This window comes from Coptis chinensis, chromosome 2 (assembly GCF_015680905.1).
Source record: "Coptis chinensis isolate HL-2020 chromosome 2, ASM1568090v1, whole genome shotgun sequence".
NCBI classification, from domain to species: Eukaryota; Viridiplantae; Streptophyta; class Magnoliopsida; order Ranunculales; family Ranunculaceae; genus Coptis; species Coptis chinensis.
The window spans coordinates 44328899-44348781 of NC_141457.1; the positions used below are offsets into that span (position 1 = coordinate 44328899).

General features: G+C 38.2%; 1 protein-coding gene and 1 pseudogene across 2 annotated transcripts; one reads left to right on the forward strand and one right to left on the reverse strand.

The window, feature by feature from the left end:
- Positions 1–329: 329 nt before the first annotated feature.
- On the forward strand, positions 330–17408 carry LOC147516160 (transcription factor IIIB 60 kDa subunit-like). 2 transcript variants are annotated; one of them, XM_086594556.1, is made up of 6 exons: positions 330–546; positions 626–707; positions 774–849; positions 930–1015; positions 1103–1179; positions 17073–17408. In XM_086594556.1, exons 1-6 carry the CDS (start codon positions 485–487, stop codon positions 17125–17127), a joined length of 438 nt encoding a protein of 145 aa, XP_086450682.1. In that variant the 5' UTR covers positions 330–484; the 3' UTR covers positions 17128–17408. The 2 variants fall into 2 exon arrangements, with proteins under 2 accessions (XP_086450682.1, XP_086450681.1); XM_086594555.1 differs by having other exon boundaries at positions 334–546; positions 17172–17408.
- On the reverse strand, positions 2447–5026 carry LOC147516161 (multiple C2 domain and transmembrane region protein 14 pseudogene; annotated as a pseudogene).
- Positions 17409–19883: the final 2475 nt, after the last annotated feature.

Here is a 19883-nt window from a genome sequence, read left to right on the forward strand (position 1 = left end):
ATTATATAGGAGAGACTCATTTATTTATTTTTTTTAAAACAAAATGAGAGATAATTATGTTATTTGAGTGAGATTAGGAAGATTATTTTAAATTATCAATAATAAAATAGGGCTTGTTTTAATTTCAATGCGGAAAATGAGGTAATTATTTAATTTAAGTGGCATTAGAGAGGTGTTTCTAAATTATTAATAAACAAAAAGACTTTATTGAAATTATATTAATAAAAGTAGGACTTATTCTAAATTTAGTGAGGGAGGTATTTTTAAATTAAGTAAATAAAGAGATTTAAATTTGCCTACTCAAGAGTTGAGAGGCGTCCGAATGACCCGGCTATCAGAAGATAGTGTAGAGATCAGATCATCAGAGTACTTATCAAGTTATTCCTTGTAAAAGAAATAACCCTAGCCACCCCCTCAAACATCCTTATATACCTGCTGAAATCACCAAAACCATCTCTTTATTTCTTATACAAATTTCTAGACAATGGGTTGGTGTCCACATTGTGCTAAAAATCTTAAAACTATTTGTGGAGATGAAGGTTTCATGTAAGCATTCTTTTCCACTGTTTGGTCAAAGTTAATGTCGTATTTGAAACTTGATTGTTTATTTTTGTGTTATTCTTAGATGTTGTGCTTCTTGTGGAAAAGTTGTTGATTCTGATATGTTCACTGATGAACCTACCTTTATCAAAGGCGCCGGTGGACAGGTCTGCTTCTCTCTCTCTCGTTTATATTTCTTTTAGGATAATCTCTAACTTGTATTTATTTTGTAGAGCCAATTGTCTGGTAGATACATAAGGAGTGTTGAAAGTGGCAACTCAGAGTCACGTGAAAAGACCTTGGCAAATGGTGTGTTTTCTTTTGTCTGTTTTAATTAAATGGAATAGATTACATTCTTGTTTACATTTGCCATTTTTCCTTTATTGTAGGAAGAGACGAAATCTCAGCCCTGGTACAAAACTTAAGCATGACCGGCCAAGAGCCTATCATTAATGCTGCTCTTAGTTTTTATAAGGTGTGTTCCTTGACATCTAAATTTACTGTTAGCTCACCAGTAGCTTATAAGACTGTCGATTATCTAAACTGTACCTTTCATTTGAAGTTAGCTGTTGACCGCAATTTCACTAGGGGCCGCAAGCGCAATCTAGATACAGCATCTTGCCTTTACATCGCTTGCAGGTAAAGAGATTTTCTTAAATTGGATTAACTTCTTGTTTCATTTGTTGAAATATCTTGTATGAGTTTTTAGTAGTGGTACCCAAATCGAAGTTAGCCTGTAGAAGCAAAACTAAAAGAATGGAAGGAAGGGTGGCTAATAAGATGAGATGGGGTGGGTGAATTGTGATGTTCTGTATTGTTTCCCAGGACCCACGAGCCACAGTTGTATTATGTTGAACAATTTTTCGTAAAATGTCCTTCAGTGTGTGTGGTAATCATTATCACCACATTAGGCGTTTTTTTATGAGAAGTTTGATACTGCTGTGGTTTGGGAGAAACCTAATCCACAATTGTGAAAGATGAAGTTAATGTATGTACTGTATACACGTCAGGCTTCATAAATGTAAATACCAGTCCTGTTGAAAACCCCTTTCTTAGTTTTCCTGTTTAAATTTAAGATATTTGATATACAAAGGGACTGAATCACTGAACAACGTGTTCTTTTAAGATATTATTCTCATAAAAATATTTAGGAGGTGTTTGGATTTTAATTATTTATTGCTAAAAAGTGTTTATTGGTGAAAAAATATTTTTTGAAAAAATAAATGTGTTTGGTTTCTATTTAAAAAAAAATAGTTTTTCATCCAAAATTTTTTTTTTGGTCCCAAAAACTTATTTTATGATAATTAGGTAAAACTTGTTTTTCAAATTGAAAAACTATTTTTCTTTTAAGGAAACACTTTGGGTGCTAAAAAGCAAATGAGTCAAAATATATCGAGAAGCATAGTGTGAAATCTGATTTGATAAAATAGTTTTTAAGAAAAATCACAACCAAACATGTTTATTGAAAAACTGTTTTTAGAATAAATATTTTTTCATAAAAATATTTTTTAAGAAAAAATGATTTTTTAAAAAAATGAGAACCAAACACCCACTTAGTGTTTTTCTGTTCTGTGTTATTTCAAGTAACTAATGCCAGTGTGCTTGTCCTTCACTCATCTGTAGGGAAGATAATAGGGCATATCTTCTAATTGATTTTTCAAACCAGTTGTGTGAAAATGTGTAAGTTAACCTTCTCATAGGAAACTTTCCAAGCATATTCTGTAAGGAGTTGTGGTGGATACATCTGGAAATTGTACTTGCTGTGTCAACGACGTTGTTTAGGCTTCAAAACCATCCGATTATGAAGAAACTTGTTGATCCTGTTCTATTTATTCCTCGGTTCACACATAGTAAGAAGCTCCCAACTCGGTAATCTCTTTTCGTGCGAACGTGCTTCCATATTCTATCAGGATAATGTTCTGGTGCCATTAAGATCTTTATTATAGTGTAGATGCACATGCACTATATCAAAAATGAGATATAAATGGTTAATGAACCCAGCTCCAAATACAAATCCTCTAAATGGCACAACATAAAAGACCAGGGAAGCAAGTAGGCAAAACACCACAAATATTCCCGTTGCGCGTGGATCCCTCCAGTTCATTAAGGCCTCCACGCGCTCACCTTGAGCTACGATATCAACAAGTAATGATTGAGCCCGGCCTGCTAATGCCCGCAGCCGATCATACCTCACACGAACTTGGTCCGCCGACCTTGTGGTAGGAAATGTATCAAACTCCTCATCGAGTTCATCTGAGCCCACTGCATCGACATAAGAAATCCGAGGGTCCATATTTGCCGGTAATCGAGGACGATTTGGGAATCTCAATGAGACAATGAAGAATGCGTAAATGAAGGCAGTTGGTAGTACCAAATGTGGGCACAGAACAATGGACACAAGTAGAGCATGGACTAGAACAGTAGTTGAAGGGTATGCCCATGTACGAATCCATCTGACCAACGTGCAAACTCTACCGCGCGGGACAAACACCCAACAATTCTAAACCAATTTGCCTTAGTTCTTCTCATGCTCCACATGTGGGTATCTGTATCTATCATGAACTGAACCACTTCTTGACCCATTGGCGGCTCTGATCTTGCAAGCCGAGCAGTGACTATCTTCATAGCTGTGTCTTAAGATATCTTGTTGGGCTGCACCCAAAGGCTTCACATAGTGCATTTTTGGCAGCATTGGAGTAGTGTAGGATTGGAGCAAATTCATCCACGATGATGATGAGAATCTAACAGCTAATTGTATCTCACCCATTTTCTTCCCACCACCAGGCTAATTGTGTCTCACCCATTAGCATCCACAGTCGATAATCGTATTCTTAACTTGCCAATACGTAGATCTTTGCCCGGTTTTCCTGCTTCGTCACGCTTATACCTCCCATTGTCGAATACACCAATAGTCAGTACAGTACACGGATCATACACATCCCATGTGTACTGCTCATGCCAACGCGGATTAAACTGATCCAGGGTTGTTCGCGTGCGAACCCATTTGGGCCCGTATTTAGCAACCACATAAGCATCAGCAGTGCCACGCGTTCCATCTTTGGTTTTCACAGGAAGCAAATCAGTGGCACCACGGATGCCTACCTCAAGCAAGCCAATTGGTAGCTTTGTTAACTGCTTTTCCGCGGCTTGAACATCACTAGTCACAATTTTCTGACCAAATTGAGACTTCTGATGCAGATGAATTCAAGCCTTCTTTATTGAAAGTAAAGACTTGATCCCAATCTTTATCAGAAACACTCTTAGTACGAATACTATGAGTTCCGATAACAAGCTTTGCGTAAATAGATGTCCCAGCTTCAACATTCGGATGCTTTGCTTTCAAAACTCGAACATATAGAAACGGCATTCGCTCTACTAAATCATATGTACAACAGCTTCGATTACCAAGCGACTGCAGCTCTAGATCATTCACCCCCGAATCACGCCTTTTCTGTGTCGCAATTGGCTTCTCTACTTTCGACTTGTCTGGTTGAGCAATTGATGGATTCTCCACGACCGCTACGGCAGCCGGCTTTTCCTCCTCTGGTTTTGAATTCTCCGGCGGCTTTTCGTCATCTTTTGGTTTTTCTTCTTCCTTTTTCTCCTCTTCTTCCACTTTCTCCTCCTTTGCTTTAGAATTCTCCATTGTTGTCGCTGCGGCTTCAAAGACTACTGGTGGATCTTCATCAACGTAACAAATTTTCAAACCAATCTCACCTTTAATCTGCGAAAAAACACTCCGTTTCTCTAACGGGTAATAAACAAGTGTTTCTAAACCAGTTTTAACAAAAGTACTACCTGATAACTTCACTTTACCAAGAAATGTACTTCTATTACCAGTCTTCTTATCATTATAAACATTAATCTCCAATGTTTCAGTTGCCATAGCTTCCGTATCATGAACTAAGAACTCAAGCTTCTCATCCCATTGCGGTTTTAAATCTCGCACTTTTGTCTTTGTTCTTCTTCGTTGTCCGTCGAAGTCCACTAGTACGTATGGACTCGACGTTCCTTGTCCATCTTTCGGCATTAATTTTTTTGCATTGCATATTTCTACTAGTAGCTTTCGATTATTAGCACTCGGCATCGTTTTGAGGATGTAGCTCGATTTTTGGGCGAAGTGTTTTGAAAGGAGTGGTTTTTTAGAAAGAGAAATGAGGAATGTATAGTGAAAGAAAGAAAAGTTTATAAAGAGAAGGAGCCTATTACCACGTCAGTGATAGGGTTATATACTAAAAACATTACTTTTGTATTAACTTTAATTTTTTATATTTTGAATGAGAATCATATGGGCAAATATTATGCATATTATATATGTTATTAGTTATATGCATGCGTCTAATACTTTATGTTGTAGATGATATGGTGTGTGGTGACACATAGAAGATCATATCATCAGTACCTTATAAAGTATAACTAAACGTTCACAATCTAGATGGATTTGGACAAACCATTGGTATGATTGTAGTATAATCTGGTATTAGTCTATCTTGATTACAGGATTACACTAGTACACTTTGTGTATATTGAACATGATCAAGTAAAGTTGTTTCTCTTTATACTAACTATATAAGAGAACAAATACCTCTGTTATTATGGATGTTTGTTCTTTTAATCCGGATATAATAACGGACACTTACGTGCATTGTACATTGCTTTAAATCATCAATGAGTAAGATTTATTTGTGAATCAACAGACTCGATGGATTGGGTAATGACATTGTATGTAAGGTGTGTTGTTGATTATAGAAGAAATTTGTGACCTGTAAGAAGTCGGGTTGATGATGTCCCTTTGAGGAGCTCATAAGGATTGTCATGTAAATTCTGCAGGTGGATTTAATCCGACATGACAATGAGGTTAAGTGGTACTACTCAAGGACATAAGAAGTTGATTAATGTAGTTGTCAGTAATTTGACTTAATCAACGGGTATTCAATATCTTAACACGGGGAGATCAACGAGCATATAATATGGAGCCCATAACCGTAATTTGGGATTAGGGTGGTAGTGCAACAATGACCTTTAGTGGAATAAGCCATTTGTTGATGGACTTGGGCCATGTGTTCTAGGTGAACATGGGAAGCCTAAGCCCGTCAGGAGACCTAATCCTAATTTCTCCTCATGGAACCCTTTTCTCTTGACCAAATTATTCAGTGAATGCTCAAGCAATATTAATTCCAAATTCGGTTCTGACCTTGTGAGTGAGAGGCAAAAAGAGAAAAAAAGGGTTGGTAGATCGTTGCCCACACAACGTCCATTTCAAGGATAGGAATACAACAGATGATCAAGATGTTGCTGATTCGTATTCTCAGAGATATCACAACTGATATAAATGTATGATTTCTAAACAAAATCGTGAACACCCTTATTCCGCTGCTCATGGGTTTTCACGGTTTGTAGTCGATTACATGCAACCATAACGGTTCCTACAGTCAGTACTTACATGTGGCAGTTTCTGGGGACGTGTAATTTAATGTGTAGTGGAGCAAGAGCAACGTGGGTTGGCTGAACACCGTGACTAGTGCTGAATGTGATCTTGTTGTTTGTAAAAGAGGCTTGGATTTGGGGATTATTTCAGGTTTACCACTTGGGTTTGTTACATGTGTAATGCTTGGCTGATCATGAGAAATGAATGTGTGATTCAAGGCAGGGCACAATATTTGTGCCGTTGAGGTTGGTTTTGGAATTTCGTTGTCGATGTTACCGTTAGGTTGGACGACTTTTGTATTGATTTCTAGCCAAAAATAGGAAAATATATTTGGTACTGATGAGAATTGATGCAAATATATTTGTTAGTCTGCTAGGTAGATGTTTCTGCCATGTGTCATGTTTGACTTGGTATTTAGTTGTTAGCTATTTTAGAGCATGTAGTTATGTATTTCAGTTTAGAAGTTCATAGTGGGAATGCCCACTACGAGTTTTGAGTCCTATATATTAGGCAGTCTCTTCCAGTAGAAAGTAGAGAGTCTTGTATATATTAGTTTCCTTCTCTCAGACTTTCATCTTAAATAAACAAAGTTTCGTTCTTCAGACTTGAAGTTCCACAGTTCCTCACATATCTCCTCTTTAAACCAACATTGTGGTATCAGAGCATGGGAGGACAAAACACATAGAGATATGTCATCATTTTATTCAAGACATGGTTAAAAAAGGAATTATCACTATGAAGTATGTTCCAACGGATGAACAGGTAGCTGATGGACTTACCAAGTGTGTGGACCCTCATAAATAGTCTGCATGGAATTATCTGATCCTCCTATTCTGGGGCATCGTTGGACCAATTGTGGGCAGTGAGACTTCCAACTCGATGGCATGCTCACCAGCACATCGTCTCTATGGACCAGCTGGGCATGTCCTCTGGACATGGCACCCAGACTGGACCCTTCATATCTGCAGGCTTTAGCCCAGGTTCATAGCCAAGGCACAGAATGCTCAGCAGCACAATGTCTCTATGGACCAGCTGGGCATGTTCTCTAGACATGGCACCCAGACTGGACCCTTCAAATTTGCAGGCTTAGCCCTGGTTCGTAGCCAGGGCACAGCATGACATGTGGGCCAAGCCTCACTATAAACCCGTAATCAGCTGAAAACAAGGACTAGCCGGATCTCACATAATCTGGAGATTTTGATTATATCTAAGGTAACTGAAAACTAGGGATAATGATCCATATCTAGAGATTCCCTAGTTTTTCGGATGGTTACATATTGAAGAGTTTTTAAGCAACAGAACTACATTGAAAGCTCTATACTCCGTAGACTTTCAGAGACTTGATCCCTCTCGGGTATGTAGGCAACCACTGAACTAAAAAGTGGTTCAGTCTCAACATCTCAAACAAACCAATTCATCATTACTTAAATATTATGGGCATAATTTTATAGGTGGTGATATTCAGAAGGTCAGTTTCTCAAGAGTGTTTTGGTAGATCTATAGCTTACAGTTTTTGCCCCGACATCTTTTGGCGCCGTCTGTGGGGATCGAACCCACGACCACGTTCTTCTCTTTTATTATATTGAATATCACGATCAATGGCTACTGGTAGACCTAAAAGAAATCAAAAGGTGGTTGACACCAGTCAGGTTCCAGAAATTGCACAAAACCTTCCTCCTAATGCTGAGACAGCATAACACACAGTTGCTGACGATGTTCATGCTTAACATCAGCATACGCGTCAGATTCCCCACCACAGAATCTGGACGCCCAGCATGAAGAAAAAGATTTGGTGGAGAACCTGCGAATTACTATTCCAGCAGGGGAACAAGATGCAACTATGGATACTCGAGTCATCACACACGGAGACGGATTTGTATCTACTAGGGCAAGACCTTCGATACTGCATCAGCGTCTGCAGCAACGCCTTGGGCTTAGGTCGGGTGCTATTTCCACCAGATCTGGACCATCCACACTGCTTAGACATTTGCAAGAGCGCATTGGGCCTGAATCGAGCCCTTAGGATCTGAGCCAAAGTGCTCACCCATCTGGTGAAGAAACTCTGATGTCTATGCTGCTCAAGCTGACCAGAGAAAATGATCTGCTTAGGAGAAATGAAGGCAAAAGGCCTAGGGAAGAAAAACTCGCCAGAATCTTTCGCACCGCGGAAAGCGTGTCTCCTAGAAGGAGGCATCATCCAAGGAGTCACGCTTCCAGCCGCACCCAAAACCACAGAACTCCAATTGTGGAACGTTTAGGTGGAGCTGACGTTGTACTAGGACGGGTTCGTAGCCCACAGCGTCACCGAAGTAGATCAATATCAAGACGTTCCCAGTATTCCAAGGAACGATCAGTGTTAGTTTCCGAATATTCCTCTTCGGATCAAATCGATCTAGAGCGTGACATGCAACGCTCTCGTAGTCCGGTACCACAGAGAGGACAATACAAACCAGCTCGAGGTAACAGAAGATTTGATCGTAGTCCTGGAGGTTAATATTCCTCAGAATCCAGATACAATGGTTCGAGGAACACTCGCCGGAGGACTAATGGAGGTTATCAGAGAGTTGGAGATAGAAGAGGTAGACAACAGTGGGCCAGAAGCCACAGAATCGGAGCCCTCCATAATTCTGTGGGTGGTCATGCTCGAACCATAGAGCTAAACCCACGCAGGGCTGAAGCAAATTTCAGGCGATATAGGCACGACTCTATTGAGCCAGGTTGGAGCCCTGAAAGGAGAAACCGTACCCACAGAGTCGGCACGAACAATGTCGCTCTGCAGGAAAATAGTGAAAACTTGAATGAGCAGCGAGTCCAAGAACTCATTAGAAATGTCATGGATTCCAAAGCTACTCGGGAAGATAAGCGACATAAACTGGCAATCAAAGGACTTGAAGAATCTTCTTTTATAGATGAAATCAGAGATTACATTTCACCTGGTTCTTTCAAACAACCTTCATTTCCAACCTACGATGATGTAGATGGTTGTCCAGATGAGCACTTGATGAAGTACAGATCGTCTATGGCTCTTTTTAACAACAATGATGTGTTGATGTGCATAGTGTTCCAAGCTACCCTTAGCGGAGAAGCTTTGACATGGTTTAACGAGCTCCGTCCTCGTTCAATCCATATATTTCTGCAACTCGCTGATAAATTTTCAAAACATTATCACTACAACAGGAAGACCATCAAAGGTTCTGGAACTCTTTTCAACCTCCACATGGAGAAAGGAGAAAGCATTTGAGACCTTGTCAGAAAACTCAGGGTGCTGCTCAAAGAGGTCAACACTGTCCCAGATGACGTTGTTGCACAAGCTTTCAAAAATGCTCTTCCTTTTGATAAGTCTGGTCTGTACAACTAACTAACTCTGAAGCCTCCAGAAATGGTTCAGGATTTGCTGGTGCGAGCAGATAGGCAGAGATCTAGTCTACAATTCACAGAGTTTTCTTAGATCATCCACAACATACCGTCGGGCTGGATATCACACACCATATCGTTGGGCTGGATTTCTCATTAGACTTCTAAATTTCCCATACATAGGGAACATTTAAGGTTCGATCCAAATCAAGGGTCAATATCTCTTCAACACCGTATCAATTACAATGTTGTTAGTCCACCGCAATTCTGGGGGCGTCAACAGTGCATCAGTCGCAACAATGCAAATCAATCCATGCAAATGGAGAAGCCAGTTTAAGGCCCCTAATGAAAAGATCAACCTCAGTACAGTTTAATCTGGGGGCGTGTAAGGACATATCAGAACCATAATATTTTTGATATACCATTCCAGCATATCAAAACCTATGATGGGGGCGTTAAAGCCTCAACACTTGCAACAATTAATTTAGGAAAGTCTGGGCTGATTGATATGGATTCTCAGCCATAGTTGAACTACTATTTGAAGTGTTTATGAGATTTTGAAAATCCACAAGGTTTTCACTGCAACACCAAAGTTTGCAAAGCAAAGCTCAAGCTGAGCTCAGAAAATCATTCTTACATGCTTAGTCTTTGAACCTAAACCCAGGTTCAAGTGCTTAGTGCGCCTGGTCAAGTTAGAATCAGTGAACTACCTCCTACTTGCTACTACAAAATTCAGGTTCAAATGCTTAGCGCGCCTGGTTAAAATGGGACTGGTGGCTAATCCCCTCCCATTTATTCTGCAATCCAAGTTTTGCCACTCAGTGCGCTTGGTCAGGTTTAATGTGGTAATCAAACTCCCCCTGTAAAAATCCAGGTTCCAATGTTTAGCATGCCTAGTCAAGTAAGGAGCCTCACCTTTCTTGTTATAATCCAAGTTCAAGCGCTCAGCGTGCTTGGTTGAGTTTGGTGTTCTTCTAACTCAAATTCTATAATCCAGGTGAATGGCATTGACCCTCTGGCTTGGTACAGACTTGAGCGATCCTCCTGTTTGTGAAAACCCTCCACATTGACTTGGGCAGGTGATAAGGCAAGTGCTGCAAGTGCGTCAGGCTTTAAAAATGTCTTGTACGACTAAAGTATCGGGTCCAGGTATATGGCTTTGACCCTCTTGCCTAGCTTCGGTGTGAAACACAAATCCCCGAAGTTCAAAAAGCTAAAGTACAGAAGCGCAATGTACCTTGGTCCGAGTAAATGGCGTTGACCCTCTAGCTCAGTCCTATTTGTGAACTGGGTAACTCTGAACTTTTAGGACTTAAAAAACCCAAGTGCTTGATGCAATCTATCTCTTGGAGGCGCCACCAAGTTTGGATAGAGAACATCGCTTGGTACGGTTGTATGACATTGACCCTCTAAACCGAAGACAATATGTATAGAATCAAACTCTGTGCATTAATGTCATATCTGAGCTTCACAGCAAAACAACTCAGCCCAGCTACGCTTCACGCTAACTGGGACAATCTTTTTCAAAAATGTCTATGATAACACCTTCAAGGGTTCAACTATATAGACTTATTTTATCTGAGCATTCTTACAAAACTGCTCAGTCTGATTACGCTTCAATCGGGTTATTCTTTAGCTACAGTTCACACTGTCATACAATATATATAATCTGAGTATGACAACATGCTCAGCCCGGTTGCATCATTCAACCAAGTTATTCTGTGAACAGAACTTGCACAACCTCGATTTGTTGTCGATTCTTATTCAACACTACATGCGAATGATATCCACATGTAGTATTGGGGGGCGGTAATATATTACTTTGCTAATATTCATGTCGTGCATTTTATATATTACTTTGCTAATATACATGCCAATACTCCTGCACAACATGACCTGTATGCTCCTTACTTAGACGACGGTCACACTCGACAATTTGTAAAATATTTTGGGACTCACTAAGCCTATCAGTTAAAGTAGTCATCTCTAAATTTTTAGACAATCATCTCATCATGGGTGGCTAATCTCTCTAAGTTGTTGGGCTCCCTCCAACAAAGTGGCAACTTTGTCCTATAAGCACTGAAGCTCTAACTCTGCTTCAACGCAAGCTTCACAGAAAGGACTGGAATACTTAGCCAAGACCTCCTCAACATACTGAAATGACACTTAACTAGAACAAGGGTCCCTCCTAACTCTCTTATCAGGGTGGTTATCTCCAAAATTGTCTCTCATCTTGTGGCTCCTTGAGCAACCAAAGACATGGTTAGAGCTAGCAGACTGTACATCATATCTACAGCCTCAGGAATTGGAGTACCTTCTCCTTCCACATTGGCATGAGCATGGTCTCATTATTTAGGCCACACTATATCGAGCGACTCCCAAAAGCTTACTTGTCACACTCTTCAGTATTCAACACCTCTCATGCTCACTAATCCAGCAGCAACATCAGGATTTTCATGGTGAATCATCACAGAAGATGGTATAAAGTCAAAGCAAGGGGGCATCAACCCTTAACTCCCACAACATCAGGTGGTACAGAAGACGGAGTGGAACACAACAATGCGCGTTGATAATATAACTGGGACTGACCTCAGCGTCACTAGGCGGATCTCAATTTTTAAGCATCTCCAAGACTTCTCCAGGTCCAAAACTCTACAGACTGAATGAAAATATTTTCTCTCTACGTTGATGAGCTCAAGATCATACATCCTCAAGCTAGACTATCTGTGCTTCATGCTCTCAAGACAGAGAATTAGAGAACATTTATGTGGCATAAGCTTACGAACGTCGTTCCTCAAGACTCACATATGCTGCCAAAACACTGGGGCCTAACTAGAGACACTTGTGCGGACACACATAAGATTTTGCAATACGACTCACTTATGTTCGTAAGCATCAGACTCAGTTTCTATGCATTCAGCGCTCTGAGGCATCAATGATGAAGGATGCTGAAGAGACACCATGACATCTTATATCTACATAATCCAAATACAAATATTAAGAACATTCTCTTTCTCTTCTCTGCCACGTGGCTGCTCCGTGTGACAGAGAGGGGGCGATGTGTGGACCTTCATAAATGGTCTGCATGGAATTATCTGATCCTCCTATTCTGGGGCTTCGTTGGACAGTGAGACTTCCAACTCGATGGCATGCTCAGTAGCACATCATCTCTATGGACCAGCTGGGCATGTCCTCTGGACATGGCACCCATACTAGACCCTTCATATCTGCAGGCTTTAGCCCAGGTTCGTAGCCAGGGCACAGAATGCTCAGCAGACAACGTCTCTATGGACCAGCTAGGCATGTTCTCTGGATATGGCACTCAGACTGGACCCTTCAAATTTGTAGGCTTAGCCCTAGTTCGTAGCCAGGGCACAACATGGCATGTGGGCCAAGCCTCACTATAAGCCCGTAATCAGCTAAAAACAAGGACCATTCGGATCTCACAGAATCTGGAGATTTTGACTATATCTAATGTAACTGAAAACTAGGGATAATGATCCATATCCAGAGATTCCCTAGTTTTTGGATGGTTACATATTGAAGAGTTTTTCAGCAACAAAACTACATTAAAAGCTCTATACTCCGTAGACTTTCAGAGACTTGATTCCTCTCAGGTATGTAGGCAGCCACTGAACTAAAAAGTGGTTTAGTCTTAACATCTCAAACAAACCAATTCATCATTATTTAAATATTCTGGGCATAATTTTATAGGTGGTGATATTCAGAAGGTCAGTTTCTCAAGAGTATTTTGGTAGATCTGTAGCTTACAGTTTTTGCCCCGACACCAAGGCACTATCATATCCAAAGTTTGTTAAGTTCATATCTTCTCTAGGTGTTGCGGCATTTGCATCATGGGAGAGTGATGGGTAGACGTTTTTGCTATGTGTCATGTTTGACTTGGTATTTGGTTGTTAGCTAGTTTAGAGCATGTAGTTATGTATTTCAGTTTAGAAGTTCATAGTGGGAATGCCCACTACGAGTATTGAGTCCTATATATTAGGCAATCTCTTCCAGTAGAAAGTAGAGAGTCTTGTATATATCAGTTCCTTCTCTCAGACTTTCATCTTAAATAAACAAAGTTTCGTTCTTCGGACTTGAAATTCCACGTTTCTTCACATATCTAGATCTCCTCTTTAAACCAACAGGTACAGTACTGATATCTGCAATGTATGCCTTTAGACAAGATCCTTCCATGAAAATATTTGAGTTGGTCAGATAAAAACGTTTATTCTGATTGCCAGATAGATTGACACTTTCTTTCTGTTGTCAAGTACACATTTAATCCTTCACATTTTTTCCGAAAATATATATTTGGAGCGTATTAGCTAGTTTACATTAAGCTCAATAGTCTTAACCAAAACAATATTTATCTGAAAAAAACTTAACCAAAAAAAAATGAAGCTCTAAATATGAGAATATGATCAAGATGTTGTGTCCAGTGCATAAAATATTTTGATACATCAGAAAATATTGGGCGACATATCAGGAATTCGAAGTCCTACGAGTAAGATATACCACCAACTCTTTGATAATTAACTGGCCCAATTTATGTCGGAAAGTATCCACTTTGTTAATCTTTGCGATCTTAAACATGTGAATATGTGATAAGCGGATTCATGGAGATTTATCATAAAAAAAAAAAGGATTCCTGCATTTCTTGGAGATAAGATTGCTAATTTTGTATGTTTTTTTTTATCTTGATGAATAATGCTTTTGTGGTTTTGGACTGGGAAGAGTGGGTAGTATTCGAGACCAATCCATGAACATAAATACAAACATTTATCTCTATATACATGTAATTGAATTGGATCTGGCTTCATACAATCATACTCAGTAGTCAGTATTGCCTTATAATAGAGACAAATGAGTGAGATGACCACTTGCTGGCTTGCTCTGCGCATATGAACGTTGCCCTGTACTCTTAGAAGCTTTCTTAAAGTTAAATTTGTAAGGTACAAGGCAAGAAAAACATATAGGGCACATACAGTGAGAATATATCAGTAAATCAATGCCATTACTTGTACTTTTTCCTTGAAAAAAAATGAAATTTACTTATACTGACACACCAAGTATGTGAGCATATTTTAACGGCTTTGTGAGTGCGTGGGCACTGAGAGTTGGTTTGTTGGTAGTGAATTATAAATTCGCGAATGAAGATTTTGTGGTCTTCTTCACATGCACATTATGGTCATCTTCAGTAACAAATTAGTTTGGTAATCGAGTTTTTTTGTGCTCTGCTTGGCTACAATCACAAGAAGCAGCTAGGTTGATCGAGTGTTGAGTACTTCAGTCTATTGACTTATTGAGGATTTGGGAGTGGCTAGGAGTTTGGTACTTTGGTTTGTTGGTGGGAAGTTTGGGCTTTGGTTCATGCAGTATTTTATGAAAATACTATCTTTTTCCCATTTACCTCACTGTTCTTTACATCATTTACATGACTTCAAGATTACATGACTTCAAGCGTAGTGATAAATCTAAAATAAAGTTTTACTCCTACTAACTAGGCAGAAGTAAAATATAATTTAGACTTTTGTTATCAAATTTTTACTCTCGATTATCGTGTAAAAAAATTGGAGTCAGAATTCGTTCCACTCCTAATTGCTTAGAACATAACTAATTTTACTAGTGATTAACAATTCAACATTATGAGAGTAATTATTCTAAATATAACTAATATTGTGAAAACTATGATTGACTATATTTTAAATTAAACTACGACAATCAAATAATAAGATGTGAATATGAAGAATGAATTAGGGAGATTTGATATCCACCTTGATTAATCCCTAATATGTTAGTATGGAGTTTGTTACAATCCTAATTTTTATGTTTTCACACAAAGTTCAACATAAAAGTTAGGTCTTTTTATCCCTAATTATTCATGGCATCTCTAAGCAACTAATAATTAGTATGAGAGGAAATTGAAACTCATTCTCATGGTGAATGAACTACCCTCTAGACTTGAAGCTCTTAAATACAACTATTCTATACTAATACATCAAGTCTTCATCACAGCTTCAATCAAATCCCTCTAATAGAGGTTTAGCTATGGTTCATTAGACTATCATTGAATAAATAATAATAAGAAGAAAACATAATTAAAAGAATACTTGTGTTGAAAATAATTTGAATTGTATTAATTGTGGTTACTGGTTAGGCTAATAAAACATAAAACTATGTTTTTAACTAAAGAGAAGAGGTAGGAGTCTAAATTAATTAACTAATGGGTGATGTTTAGAGTTTTGCCTTTAGTCCTCTTTATATAGGAGAAGACTAGGTCTACAATTTCGTGCATGGGCTTTGGAGTTATGTTTTGGGCCATTAAATCAAACCCAAAACCTAATTACTTAAGTCCAAAAAGGGTTTTTCTGTTAGAAATTACTGCAACAACCTTTTTGTCCACTTTTACTCCTCTTATTAGATTAAGGCCTAGACCATTAGGAAGCTCTTTCCAAGCCAGTCGTTTTGACATATAGTAGGCCCAATTCTGTGGTATGAATCCAAAGATACGGCTTGCGGAAGTTTTGTTGACTTTTATGCTCTATTTCTACCCGCGTTGACTTTGACTTTTCAGCTTTGACTCGGCTTTAAAAATGTTTTTTCTCCTTGAAACTTAGGTTTTAACCATAGAACTTCTTAGCAACCAACCTTTGGTTCTTTCTCTTGCAAAAGTGACATTTGTTCATATAGTTGACTCCAAAACTTGAAATACACAAAAGTACGTAAACAATACTAACTCTTATTTATTATAAACATAATTGGTCTAAATGTAATATTATTAAGGGGTTAAAACTACAGTTTTAGACTCTTACCAAACCACCCCCAAACAGCATTTCGTTGTCCTCAAGCAAAGATGAGAAATTAAAATAAGTGACCAAAAATAGAGTTCTAACTAATCTCATTTCGCCGAGTGCGATTGCATTGACCATATGCACTAATACCTTAAACCACTAGGAATTCCCTAGTGGACGAGTTATAACCTCGTGAAAGTTTTACAGAGAAGATACTCACAAACTTCATTTATATTACAACAACTAAGAAATAAAATTATTGTTTCCTTATTTATTCTCTGATATCTATACATCTCACTAGCAATGAATACATAATAATCAATTCAAAACCTAAGCTAATAGGTGCATAATAATCAAATTATCTACGGATAAATGTATATATATATATATATATATATATATATATATATATATATATATATATATATATATATATAATGAACTATGCTATGAAATGCAATAACAGATCCATTTCTGAAATTTTGGAATAGCGTCCTTAAGTAGGTCCTCACAAATATGTCAAGACAAAAATACTCTAATTTTTACACTCAAGTTTCGCTCACTCCAGTGTGCAGTGGGCACACTTTTCCTCACAATCTCAATGACGTACAAGGGAGCTGAGGTTGATTAAACACATCTGCCACTTACTATCACACTAACCTATTCCTAATTGAGCTAAAGGTCTTTATTAAGTGTTGCGGGGATTAGGTGATGGTTTTAGAAGGAAGGAAATGGATATTCAAAAGAACAAATCTGAGATAATGGGATCTTAAAAATATGCAACTAGAGAAAACCTTGTTCTTACTTTGCTTCTACACTTTGTTTCCATCCTTAGCCATTTTTTTTTTTGGCTTTTAACTCATTTGATTATGTTTTTGGAGTTCTAACTTTTTATTTTATTATTTTTATTTATTTATTTATGTTGAAGCAACTAACAAATTCTTGTTTTTCCACAGGTCTTTCTCTTTTCTTTTCTTTTCTTCATTTAATCTCTATTCTCAGACTCATTAAAAAATGGGTAGGCTTATTTTATTTTTATTTTGCTTTTGTAATAGGGTAAAGGATTTGTGGTTTATGAAAATGCTAAATAAAGGCTCAGAGGGGCGGCTAGCAGAAAATAATTTCATATAGGTTTGAATTTCTAGCTATATCGATCCAAAAAGGGCCTAAATTCTCGCTTAGGATAAGATATAGTGATCAAACAAGTGGACGTGTGATTTCTTAATTCGGAATTTACTTTTCCATTGTGTCATTACTCAGATATTTCACTCATATAAAGCTTTTAGGCTATATTCTCATAGGATTTGTAAAATAAGGATTCTAGCCTAGATTTCAGAAACTTACTACCAATACAAACATAGATGCTCATGTAATATATTTATGGAAAGATGCAATGACTATTACGTACATATTAACCTAAATTTCTAAAAACTATTCTAATTTAAGAGCTAAAGTGAAACTTCTAGATTACTATCATCACAGAAAAAGAAACAATACCAATATTCATAAGTGCATAGTATAAATACATTTTATTTATATTTTTATTATTTTTTAATTTTTTTACTAGAAAGCAAGGTGTATATTATACATATATATATTCTAATAGGTGCCTTAAATTATGCGTGTTTCTATGCCACCCCTAAACCAAAACATGTTTTGTCGTCAAAGTATAGAAATAAGAAGGATAGAAAATACCATGGAAACGCGTGAAAATTTTAGAGTACCTACAAAGCAAATTCAGAACATACTAATATAGGTACTAATATAGGTACAGAAAGACAGACGCAACTCGTATATGAGTTCCACTCGTTATGGGAATAACAAAAATTAAATTGCTTGGGACATAAGTAGATACTAACAGAAAGTAAAACTTACCTCATAATCAGCACTAAGTGTTGTCCTCCCTTTCTATAAAGAAGTGAGGTTCCTTTGCGTCTTGCCAATCCATGATAATTTGTCAGGCCTCACGCCATTTATCATCTACCATTGCTAACCAGTTAAGCGCCACTTGGTCTGATGGGGTGTAAGGTGCAACCCAATGAGGTTGTATACGCCACCCCCGCCAAATCATAGCACGGAAAGAGCATATAATGGAATTGGTGGGTCTCATAATATCAACCCCAACCCAATCCGTGAAACGGGTACAGAACTCAGGAAAGAAACATAGCATTATGCGGCAAACCAAGACAGGCATAAGAAGGTACTTATGCTTCATACTATGGGCTCATACTAAACTAGACACTAAGGTCTAGGGAAGGTCATACAACATATATCCCTCAGCTAGAGAAAGGAAGACGTCACAAGTGGCGTTATTCGCATAAGAAAAATGTCATTCCCTTAAGATATTCAGCATGATAAAGAACATAAGAGTGCCTATGTTAATGGACAGGCTACCAAGGGCTACGTTATATTACCCTTGGTCCTCTACACGAAAAATCCCCGCCCCATAAGTCTCATCGAAATTCTCATAATTATAGATGTACACATTGTCAGACATATAGCACCATGAGTCTTGGGCAGCAGGCATAAAAAGTCCAATAGCAAAGGCTAACAAGAACTTGCTTAAATCCAATTGTTTTATCATCAATGTCGACAGAGAACACTTGTTCCCCATCTGGTCGATAAAAGAACTTACAATTATCATAGAAATAAGTAGTAAGTGCAGAAGAATAAGATTCATCAGCACTTACCAGTAGAGGTTGCCATCCTGACTGTATAATCAAGTTGCGGAACCAGTACCCATAGGTGTCACTCTCGAGCAATTCTTTAAAGAACTGCTCCGATATGATTTGAGGATATTTCATAGCAAGCAAACACACTACTGAACTCTTGGAAGTGACTGCAAAAAACCCCAGAAAAAAAAACTGGAGGTATGTTGAAGTACGGACGTAGGCGCGCTCAGAATGGCTTATGTCAGAGGGCGGGCACGCTCTCTTCTGACAAAAGGAAAATCTGCGATACTGGAAATTGGGCGTGGGCGCGCTATGTGTTAAGGCAATATAAGGGCGGGCACGCTTGGAACAAGACCTGTGGTATGAATTTGAGAGGTGCAGTGTGAAGTATATGGCGTGTCATGTATTTATAGAGTATTAGTTTCTTAAACAAAGGTCCCCAAGGTTCTCAAATTGATAAGGAAAGAGATGGAATAAGAAAAGGGTTTCTAACACCAAAATAGAAACAGCCAAGAGCAGGCTTAGCATCAATTCTATATGGTTTTAAACATCCTATCAAAATAGTAATCTCAATGCCTCTAACCCTTGAGATTGCACCAAACAACAGTAGCTAATTCTAGCTACACAAAATTAGCAGCAAGCTCATATATAAAATATATTCCTTAAATATTGCAATATTAATTCCAAAAACAAGTGGATATGGTAAAATACAATGCTAAATAAATAATGTCACACCCAAACAAGTCGGAAGATGGGGATTCATGAAAAATAGATAGCATGCTTGGACAAAAATTAAACAAAAATTAAACTAACGTAAAATTCAAATAACAACCAACTTACATAATCCAATATTAACTACTTAACTAAACAACTGGGAATAAAAAAATTCTACTAAAACAGGCAAATTTCTTAAAAATAATACAAAAGAACTAGCCACGAGATGACGAAGGGCTAGAGCCATCCATCCTGCGTTGACGCTCACGCCTTCCAGAGTCAGCAGAGGAAGAACCATCATGCGGTGGCAGGCCTCATAGGACTTCTTCTTGAAACACGCTCTGTTGCTCCATTAAGATATCCATGGCTTCCCAACACTCC

Coding starts and splice junctions, on each gene's coding strand:
- LOC147516160 (XM_086594555.1), top strand. CDS start 485: ATGGGTTGGTGTCCACATTGTGCTAAAAATCTTAAAACTATTTGTGGA. Junction 850..929: donor TGAAAAGACCTTGGCAAATG/GTGTGTTTTCTT, acceptor CCTTTATTGTAG/GAAGAGACGAAATCTCAGCC. Junction 1,016..1,102: donor CTGCTCTTAGTTTTTATAAG/GTGTGTTCCTTG, acceptor TTTCATTTGAAG/TTAGCTGTTGACCGCAATTT.